This window comes from Clarias gariepinus, chromosome 16 (assembly GCF_024256425.1).
Source record: "Clarias gariepinus isolate MV-2021 ecotype Netherlands chromosome 16, CGAR_prim_01v2, whole genome shotgun sequence".
Classification (NCBI taxonomy): Eukaryota; Metazoa; Chordata; class Actinopteri; order Siluriformes; family Clariidae; genus Clarias; species Clarias gariepinus.
Window position 1 is genome coordinate 4,634,764 of NC_071115.1, and position 11,165 is coordinate 4,645,928.

Consider the following 11,165-nt stretch of genomic DNA (forward strand, 5'->3'; position numbering starts at 1 on the left):
TATATTGAAAGTTTTCAAAAATAATAAATTTTTTTTTTTTTGTCAAATTAAAAACATTTTGTTTCTGTTCTCAAGAATGACTGAGTTGATGTTTCATTTAGTCAAGTCCCGTAAGTTAGGCTGTGACAGCGTTACAGACGTTAAAAGGGAAGTGTACAGTATACGTTTGTGTCTGAAATGACAAATGAATGCCTACTCAGGCTTTTATTATAACCATGAAGATAATAACTCATGTCACAGTTTTGTGTTTACATAAGAAATGTCACAATGTCACTTGTCGGGTGCCTCCTGTACTCCACCTGGCTGAACTAGGCTGTGTCTCGTTAAACCTGACCAACAGGGTGTGCCAATCACAGGCAATATTTATAAAAAGAAAAGAAATATGGAACCTAGAATTTAATCAAATCTTAAAATTGCTGAACACCGAGATCAGATAGACAGTTTTAAATTACAGATGCAATAATAGACATTCTGTAGATCATTGCTAAGTTACATTCAACATTATACAAGATCATTGCTCCAGGTTACAGAGTGTCTTACTGCTTTATTAAATATAAGAACTGAATATGTTCCTTGGTTTATCCTAGTCAGGTCTACTGTAGGTTTTGGTACAAAGCAGGAGCACAGCCGTTATGGGACACCAGTCCACCCCAGAACGTCACAAACACTTTGTCCTCTTTCTCTATTTTCTAAAATACTTTGCACATTATACTCAACTTATTCAGATTCCCATTGTTCTCCCCTTCCCTGGAGGTTGGGGTGGAGCTCTCGCAAGATTTTGTGTCATCAGCTGCCTTTTTTATTTTCTCAGCCTTCCTCTCACACTGCCATGACATCATCGGTCTTTAAAGGGGCCCAAAGGGAATCTACTAGCTCACCCACCTGAAACATTTTAAGATTCTTTTCTGTGGTTATAAAGAGACAATTTAATTTCTAAATTGTGTCTGGCCTAGAGGGGTACGATATTATCTATGAAATCTTTGAATGCATTTTTCATGAAGCTACAGGACGATAAATTTGAAGAAATTTGGGAGAAATAGAGACAGTATATCTCCCTGAAATACCTGTATTTTACATAATGCTTTTTTTTCTTAAAATAAAAGTGGTTTAACTTCATAACAATTTACTTTATAAATGAGTACACCCTAGTTTGTTCTCTTGTGTTCTATAGTTACTTGTTTAAAATATACATATATAAAGAGAAAAAAAGAGGAAAGAAGAGATTAACTCTACTGATATTTGTCTACAGTATGTATAATATGTATGAGTAATATATGTTGTTGGTCTTTCAGTTGCTCCTGTCGAGGGGGTCGCTGCAGTGAACCATCAGATGCGAACACAACTTGGCCACAGGTTTTTGTACACCTTATGCTCTTCCTGATGCAAACCTGGCATTTTATTAGGACTAACGACTGGCACTGCATCCAGTGGCTGGGGTTTGGGCATTGGGTGAGACTAATGTACACCATATGGACAAAAGTATTTGTTACATACACTTCAATATGGAGTTAGTCTTCCTTTTGCAGCTATAACAGCTTCCACTGTTCTTGGAGATTTTACAGTGTTTCTGTGGGAATTCATCCCCATTCATTCTGTAGAGCATTTATGAGATCAGGCACTGATGTTGGACGAGAAGGCATGGCTCAAAATCTCCATTCCAGTTCATTCCAAAGGTGCTCGATGGGGTTGAGGTTACAGGGCGCTGTGTTTGGGCCAGTCAAGTCCTTCCACACCAAACTCTTCAAACCATGTCTTTATAGTCCTTGCTTTGTCCGCTGGGGCTCAGTCATGTTGGAATAGAAAAGGGCCTTCACCAAACTCTTACCACAAAGTTTAGTGACGTATAGCATTGTCCAAGATGTCTTAACGTGGAAGCATTAAGATTGTCCTTCACTGGAAATAAGGGGCCTGATTGATTGAAACATCTGAATCAATAAATAAGGTTTGGACGAGTTAAAAAAAAAAGTTAAAAAAAACCAAAAAACTATTAACTATAAAGGTTTAATGAAAAACTTGATGAACTTATATTTTAATTTATATATAAATATCAGTACAGGGGTTGCAGGGTTGCCACAGCAGATCATCCTATCTGAACAAAAACGTGCCGGGTTTTAATTAATTAATCAAGTGAAGGACAAAATATATATATATATATATATATATATATATATATATATATACACTAGATGCGCTTCCTGACGCAACTCCTCCTGTTTTAGCTCGGCTTGGGACTGGCACTGCATCCAGTGGCTAGGGGTTGGGAATTGGATGGGAATAATATATGTAATCGCCAATAAACTTTAAAAAAAAAAAAAAAAAAGTGTCTGTCTTTTGACCTCACTTATCAGGAAAGACCTGATGCTTGTTGGACGTTTTTTGTTTTTTCACCATTAAACTCAGAAGTGTATTTGCAGTTTAGGAAACTCCTCTGATAAGACCAGCAACACCAAGATCAAAGTCACTTGAATCAAATCAAATCATTGAGATTTTTTTTTTTCTCTTTGTTTGATGTGAACACTAATTGAACCTTTGATCATGATACATTTGCTGTATCACTATAAGTGCATGAATGAAACAGAACATGTGCAGGAGGAGGAGAAGGAGGAGTGTCTCTTTAACCCGTGTTTGTGATGCACACAGATTTAATACAACCTGGCAACCTGCGCATGACCAAGGTGAGACAGGAGGTTATCCCCAGGTTGGGACACACCCACAGTACACGCACTTCAGTCAGACATTCAGCAGAGATCAAAGGCAGCACAGCTTTCACACCAGACCAACAGGAGTCTAACTGAAGTTGATAAATGATTGAATGAGGATGAGGATGAGGATGAGGAAGGCGTTCCCGTGGCTGGCCAACGTGTCCCTGTACGGCTGTCTGTTCGCCGGCGGCGACCTGCTCCATCAGCGCGTGACGCACAAGCAGCGCGGCGCCGAGCTCGACTGGAGGCGCACGAAGAACGTGGCGCTCGTGGCGTTCTGTTTCCATGGCAACTGGAACTACTTCTGGCTGCGCGCCCTCGAGCGCCGGTTCCCGGGCCGGTCCTTGGCCATGGTGCTGTCCAAGGTAGCGCTGGATCAGAGCTTCTCCTCGCCCTTAGCGACCAGCGTCTTCTACACAGGTGAGTGACACCCTCAGGTACATTATTGAAGAGCATAAAGCAAACAAACAAACAAACAAACAAACAAACAAATAAATAAATAAATCATCCTGACTGAGATTTACACCTGTGACATTGACTGAATCCTATTACTGCATTCAATCTCATTCACTAATCATGTTAGAGCAAAGACTCTCAGAAATAAAGGTACCACGTTTAGAACCTCTACTTTGTATCTTTATACCTTTAAAATAACTTTTGGCCACAAACTGTAATTGAATCTAATTAAATGTACGCCTTCAGAAGTAATAAAACTACTTTTCCGGGTTGCTCTGGTGGGTGGCACCGTCAAGGCTGCAGCTTTATACTTTGCATATGTTACCTGGGAACGTGCTCTAGCTTTCATTTGTTTTAAGAGTAAAGGTGACGTACATCAAAGGTAAAAAGATACACACTAAAAGAATCCCAGGGTTGAGGTTCGATTCCTGCCTCGGGTCTGTGTGCTTGGAGTTTGTGTGTGCATGTTCTCTCTCCGTGGTTGGTCGGGTTCCTCAGACCCAAAGACATGCAGATTAGGCTAATTGGCGTTCCTGAAATGCCCGTAAGTGTGTGAATGCTGACCAGAGGATGTAAAAATAGGAATATATTGTGGTAATCGCCATTGGCCGTCACGGTTTATAGAGGTTCATGGATTGATGAAAGAGTGTTAAAGATATATGCTTGAAAATGGATTTAACCGCAGTGACACGTTTGATAACTTCACTTCTGAGAGCGTAGCTCAACCCAAATGTTATAAGGTGAGGAAAAAAATAAATAGATGCAATATCAAAAATGTTACCCCACATATATTTAATCAAGGTCTGTTTTGTGTCTGAATTTTGCTTCTTTACACTCTCTGGAATTATTATAATTTTTTTTTTTACAAATTTGGTACATTAAATTCATATCTTTATATCTTTCCAAAATATTATAAGGTGCATACGGTAATTAAAATTCACATAAGAATAATCTTTACATTAAAGCTTATGGTACTTAACTATACTTCACCTCGTTGCTTCACCGGAAGCCTACCTTTGAAGGTACTGTATGTTTAGTTTGTGTTTTATATATTAAAAAATAAATTAAAGCACACAAACAGACCTTAAACAACCACAGATGAACCGTTTAATCTTTACTTTAAACTTAATTAAAAGTACAATCATGGTATTTAGCTTGTGGTGTTTTAGGGTTAAAGGTCTCTAAGGTCGATTTATTTAGGTAGGTTCCAGTTCAGTTTAAAATAAAATGTATAGATTATCCTAAAGTATATGATTAACCAGATTATTTATGGTGTCTGAGATTTGCTTCTTTACACTCTCAAAATGGTACTTTTCCTTAGACAAAAATGTACCAAAGACAAAGACAAAGAGTACCACCTTTGCAGCATTATGCACCCAGAAATGAGAACACAGTCTCCCTTTAAAATAATTTAAAGGGCTTCAATGACTTTTACTGCACCTTTAAAGGATGCTAATTAAAGAGATTTTACAAAAGATGATGTTGATATCATAGTTTTTCTCCATGTGCAAGATAAAGTAGACGCCGGATATTAGACACTGGTTTAGCATTGTGCACTGTTGTAGTCATCTTCGCACAGTTAAGTATAATGCTGATGTGGTTTCTGACACTGCATGATGAAGCTAAAAATAGTCACAGCAGCCGACTCGAAGCCACAGTTCTATCACGTGATATCTACATTAACTGCGAATTTTAAGTATAGTAGAGAAAAAAAAATGTGTTGGCTGATCTATCACTGTACGCGTATCCACCCAGTGAACAAACCCTTATTAGATATCGGAACCCTAACAATACCTGCTCTAAGATTTGGAGTCCATAGAGGGTGTATAGTAATAGGTTCATAGACCTGAGAACTATAAAGCCTTGCTGGTTTCCGCTTCGTCTCCTTAAAGGTGGTGCTGGTGCGTAAACCTATAATCACGGATTAGTCTTTCACACCCACACAGGAAGGTCATTTAAACCCAGCAAGCCTTCACAATGCTATCTGTGTCATCAGGGTGGCAACGTCCAAACGTGTCTCCACAACTAAAATAGTGGCACTCAGTGTCAACTTCTGCACTTTTCACCTTTTATATATAGACAAAGTGTGTATCCTTGACTTTACCATCTTTTTCCTAACAGTGCTCGTAAAGTTTTGATCAGAGGTCAGAGGATGCATTACTACATGCGACAGGAACAGGAAATGATTTTGATTACGTCCCACTACCTTCTCTACCTCGTTATTTATTTCACCTTGCTGTGTGAGGATTATTAGCCTAATTGTTTGAAATAATTAAAAAATCTCATTTCTTTATATTATCACATGCCTGGGCTGGAAAGTCTATATTTATTCTGTCAACATGAGCGTGTTCATGACTCTGTTTACCCGAAAACTAAAAATGGTGTTCTGCGTTCAGTTCCACTTTTAGCTACACACTTTTCTGCGGAATTTGCACATAATCTGGAAACATTCTGTACTTTACTATCACACATAGAAACAGGAAGTTGAGGGGAAAAAAACTCACAGCAGTGTTTTTGATGCTGCAGTCGGTCTGCTTTTGTCATCCAGTGTGAGCGAGACTAAAAGCACAAAGCAAAACTCTAACTGATGTTTCCCCGAGCACACGTCCTTCAGGCTTTGATCTAAAAAACTGAGTACTTCCTCTTCGTATAGTGTAGACATGCTGCTGATTCTGCACTCAAAAGAATCAACAGACAGTATAAAGAGATAAAAGGCTTCTAGATTTAAGACAACGTCTTGATGTAAGTATAAGTATAAATTCATCAAATCAGAAAAGATGGATATTAAAAATCTTGGATAAAGGTTTATTAATTGTGCAAGACAACACATTTAGCAATCATGGTTGAATCTTGTTTATACTAAAACGCATATTTAAACAATTTTCTATTGTACTTAATATTTACTATAATGTTTTAAATAGAGGTTATATAGTGTGTATTCACAGCATGTTGTGAAAATGCTAGGGATGGGATTCACAGGGAACGCCCGATACGATAACATCACGATACCTCTGTGCCGATTTGATTGGAAATGAACCGAGCCGAAGTGAGCTACTGCCAAGTGGTGTGCATGTCTGAGAGCCGTTCAAAACTTGTTTGTGTCAGTGAAAAGCCAAGAGAAGCAAGTTTTTTTCGCATTTTGTGCAATATTTAGTTAAGACATACAGTAGCACCATGGGGTCCCAAGAATGTTATCAAGGACGATAGCAAGAAGAAAAGGGAGCCGCTTTCAGTTTAGTTTTAAAAGCACCTGGTGCCGAGAGGAATCATGAATTAAGTTAAGTCAGGTTTAATGTCTATTTATTTTATATTTTACTTCATTTACATGTCTTTTCCTAATGTTTTGAGATTGTTCTTATATGCAAAAATATGATTATATTGTTGGAAATGAGTGATATTGGTAATATTTTTGGGTGGCTGGAACCGATTATCTGCATTTGCATTATTTTCTATGAGAAAATGCGTTTCATAATACGAATTTGGCCTAAAGGACTCACCTCTGGATTGGATTACATTTGTATGCAGAGGTACCGCTGTAATTTGCTCCTACAGCACAAAAAAAAAAACATTTAATTGCCACACAAAATAATCTCAATACATCACTGAATCGATTTTTTCCCTAAATGCAGAAACATTATTCTTTGTAGAACATCATCATCATCAATAAGATGATGAAGTAAATTTCAGGTAGCAGTTCAGATCAGAAGGTCATGGGTTCAATCCCCAACACCACCAAAGTCCTCAGGTGTATAATTAGATCAAAAGCTCTGCACAAGGCAGTCTACCAAATGTCACAAATGTAAATCAAGTACTCAAGACCACCACAAGCCAAGATTGAGTCAAAACCTGCTCTGTCGAGTCAAGATCAAGCTCAAAAACCAACTAATACTGTACTTTCATGGCTAAGCTTTCAGCTAGTTGGCTTCATTCAGGAACAGGACACTATGACCAGATTAGGAGAGATGATCGGTATAGAATATAAAGAGTTATGAGACACTGAGTGAAAAGGAACCCACTTCATCCAGGTTTCGTCCCAATAATTAGTCTGGTTGCAAGACGTTGGAATTACTTCTGGTCGAACTTTGTTCAGGTAATATCCCAAGATACAGAAATCGTCTCAAGGCTATGCTTAATCCCAAAGTTCCACAGCTCTACACTTTGGGCCAGACTACACTGAACAAACACGACTCATTTGGACAATATGTTCATCTTCGGTTCTTCTGGTTCTTATTTCCTTTGAAAGGATTGAAGTATGAAGGACTTAATTTCTTTTCTACACAGGTGTGAGTGTGTTGGAGGGCAAAGAGGACATCTTTGAAGACTGGAGGGAAAAATTCTTCAACACGTATAAGGTAGGATGTAAAAATCAAACACTTCATTGGGATGATAATAACAACAGTAATTGACATAAAAATAATGTAAAAAATGATTTTATGTGTTATGTAATGACATTATTATTGATCATGGAACGTTACATAGCACACACTGCATGGGATGTTTCTGTATTGTATTTCTTTATTTTATTAAAAATGTCTTTCTGAATTTCAGACCGGACTTATGTACTGGCCCTTTATGCAGGTATGTGTAGTGTGTGTGTGTGTGTTCTCTCTTTCTCTCTCTCTCTCTCTCTGTAGATCCATAAACTGAATGCACCCTCGTCTTTTATTATTTTGTCAACACTGTCGTTCCTCTGCGTTCAGCTCCTGAACACACTGCCTACTGGTTCTGACTCTACAATAAAATACTTATACAGCCCACTCGGAAACGTTGTAGTGTTTTGTGCTAACCAGTATTAAATGACGCAGTGTTCGTTAATTATAGTCAATAACTGAGGTTAAATTACAGACAGCGATATTACAAATGCAAAAGAAGAACAGGAAGCTATGACCATATTAGGAAAGAGTGACAGGCAAAACAGGACCAGGTGTAGAATATAGAGGCAGATTATGCTGGGTGAACAGGGACAGAATTGGGGAGGAAGTTACGGTTGCTAATTATTCATTTAGCATTATAAAACAAAGCACTCCAACAATTAACATTTTTGATAATAATAAGAGGATATTAAGTGAAATTAATTAACAAATGAATGAATATTCAAATAGCTGATGTGAGTGATTTTTAATGCATGAGCCCCGCCCGCTTCAAACTAGCACAAAAACACTTCAAGTATCTGAAAACCAAAACCACTTCTGGCGTCACGGTGGCTAGCGTGGTTGTTGGTTAGCGCTATCGCCTTGCACCTCCAGTGTGCCGCCTCGGGGTCTGCCTGCAACCCCACCCAAGGTTATCCGGGTTGATTACCTGAGCACACCTGTCACCAATCGACCTTTAAAAGGACGCCGAAAGCTCCACTCATCGGCGATGTATCTAACTTGCGTGCCTCTCGTCCTGTTTACCCGTGATTTTCCCCAGTGCTCTGTTTCTGTGTTTGAGCACGCCTGTTCTCTGGATTATCTCTTACTTTGGATTTGCCTACGTGTATGACCTCACCTGCTTAACAACCTTAATCTTGGACCATGCTTCTGGATTTCACTGCTCTCGCTTCTGGACAACAGTTATCAACCCTGCTTTGTTTGGGTGGCATACTGTATGTGATCACACTCCTCACCAACTGGGCTCGTGAATGGGTAAGTGCTATTTGGGACCCCAATGATCCATCATAGCACAAGGCAGACCTTACACGATCCCCACACTAACTGACTCCGGATCTGACCAGAACCTAATATCCTCCTAAAAGGTTAAGGACCTTAACCTCCCCACGCAAACCCTGGAGAACCCATTAGCTTTTTGGGCCCACGATGGAACCCCTCTGGCTGTCATCATCCAACATAAAGCTTCGATAACTCTACAGGTTTTTGGTAACCACACAAAAGAGACTTCCTTCTTGGTTATGAGCAAAGCCCACTTACCCTTGGTTGCCCCTGGTTGACTCACAATCCCTGCATCGACTGGGCCAAAAACACCATTCATTAATGAAGTCCTTTGTGCCCGTTGTCCTGCATCAGCTCACTGCTCCCCAGCGATGTCTTCTATTAAGGGTTTTCTTGACCTCTCAGCTCTTCCTCCTAACTATGCTGACCTCAAGGAGGCCTCCAGCAAATCATGGGCTCTCTCACTACCATCTCGCAGACCTTATGACTGTGCCATTGTCCTCCTTCCTGCCTAGACTCCTCCTAGGGGAGGACTGAATTCACTCTCGTCACATGAAAAGGAGGCCATGGACCGCCGGAATTATCTGCCCTCCCTCATCCCCTGCTGGAGCTGGATTCTTCTTTGTGACGCCATGGCCTTGCATTGATTACTGAGGCCTGAACGAGATAACCATCAAGAATCGTTACCCTCTCCCCCTAATATCAACTTTGACCTCCTGCAGAACCTACCTATCATCTCATCAGGATCAAAAAAGGGGATGAGTGGAAGACAGCCTTTAACAACCCTGTTTAGGACTTCCTAAACATTTTCATATTTGTCTATCTTGATTTTTTCCCGTTCCCTAGAGGAACACAGGGTGCAAGTTCGGCAAGTTCTACAGAGGCTCCTTGAGAACCAATTGTTTGTGAAGGTGGAAAAATGTGAGTTTTATGGTCGAACAATCTCCTTCCTCAGCTTTATTATTGCTTATTATTATCTAAGATCTAGAAGGCTGAATGAATAACCGACTGGCTGAGACCATCCATCCAAAAAGACCTTTAGTGCTTTCTCAGGATCGCCATTTTCTAGTAATGGAGGAAGACACTTCTGACGGGTGACGGCTGTGCTTTCTCAGAAGTCACCAAATGATGCCCGCTGTTTCTTCTCTCACCGCCTCTTGGTCACAGAGAAGAACTATGGGGGATCAGAAGCTGGGAGACGGGGAATAAAACTGGCGCTGGAGGAATGGAGACACTGGTTTGATGGGACTGAGGTCCCATTTCTTATCTGGACGGGCCACAAAAACCTTGACTACCTTAAATTAGCCAAATGCCTGAACATTCAACAAGCCCGGTGGTCCTTGTTCTTCTCTCGCTTCAATTTCTAGGCTTTGCAACTTGATATTTGTGTTCAAACATTAGGCGGATCGCCACCTCTCTACTGCCCCTACCTACCATGTTGGACAGAGAGTCATGCTCACCACCCGCAACATTTCCATTAACACAGTTTCCCGTAAGATCTCTCCTAGGTTCATTAGCCCATTCACCATCTTCAAGATTATTAACCTTTGCACAGTCAGACTGCTCTTAAGTCAAAAGCAGTCAATATCAGCAGTCCGCATCATCCCCTCGTTCCTTATCTCCCAGATAAAACCCATAATATGTTGCCCATTGTCAATGTGTATGACCTCGCCTGCTCAACGAACTTGATCTTGGATCATACTTCATACATAATTCAATTCAAGTTATGTGACTCCATTTTCATCTTACTTTTCTTCCATAATTTTAATTTTAATATCTCTGATCATTTTGTTTACTGTAACTCTATGGTTTATTGGTTTCAGTTCCTAAACTTTGTGTTGATGCCGCTGTACCTGCGCACCGCGTTCATGGGCTGCTCGGCGTTCCTCTGGGCCACGTTCCTGTGTTTCTCGCAGCAGAGTGGCGACGGCACGGCGGGCACGGCTCTCGACTGGTTAACCACCACTGAGAAACAGATCATGAGCCAAAGCACTAATGAGGAGAAGTGATGAACAGCGACTGTGGTGCCTTCACTCACACACATACTCTACAGACGTGTATTGCACAAACCTTTATTTATGTATACAGTACCAGATTGGACACACCTTCTAATTCAAGGTTTAGTGATTTATTTTCTACATTCTAGAACAGGACTGTTCAAAACTATGAAATGACACAAACGGCATTAGGTAATAATAGTCAGTTGGTATTTTAAGACATGAAGGTTAGCTGTTCTAGTATCGTCAAGTGCGTTTGTAAAACCCATCAAGCTCCATGATGAATATGTTTCTCATGAAGACCTTCTCAGGAAAGCAGGACCAGAACTGAGCTCTGCTGCAGAGGAGAAGTTCATTTA

At 40.1% G+C, this 11,165-nt stretch overlaps 1 protein-coding gene across 1 annotated transcript; it reads left to right on the forward strand.

Moving 5' to 3' along the window:
- Positions 1 to 2,264: 2,264 nt before the first annotated feature.
- LOC128544424 (mpv17-like protein) lies at positions 2,265 to 10,959 on the forward strand. The gene is made up of 4 exons (XM_053514519.1): positions 2,265 to 3,122; positions 7,440 to 7,510; positions 7,707 to 7,736; positions 10,633 to 10,959. Exons 1-4 carry the CDS (start codon positions 2,813 to 2,815, stop codon positions 10,816 to 10,818), a joined length of 597 nt encoding a protein of 198 aa, XP_053370494.1. The 5' UTR covers positions 2,265 to 2,812; the 3' UTR covers positions 10,819 to 10,959.
- Positions 10,960 to 11,165: the final 206 nt, after the last annotated feature.

Bases quoted from the DNA above. Each gene is read 5' to 3' on its own strand.
- LOC128544424 (XM_053514519.1), top strand. From the start codon at position 2,813: ATGAGGATGAGGATGAGGATGAGGAAGGCGTTCCCGTGGCTGGCCAAC. The intron at 3,123-7,439 runs GTGAGTGACACC...TTTTCTACACAG, and splicing joins GACCAGCGTCTTCTACACAG to GTGTGAGTGTGTTGGAGGGC. The intron at 7,737-10,632 runs GTATGTGTAGTG...TATTGGTTTCAG, and splicing joins TGTACTGGCCCTTTATGCAG to TTCCTAAACTTTGTGTTGAT.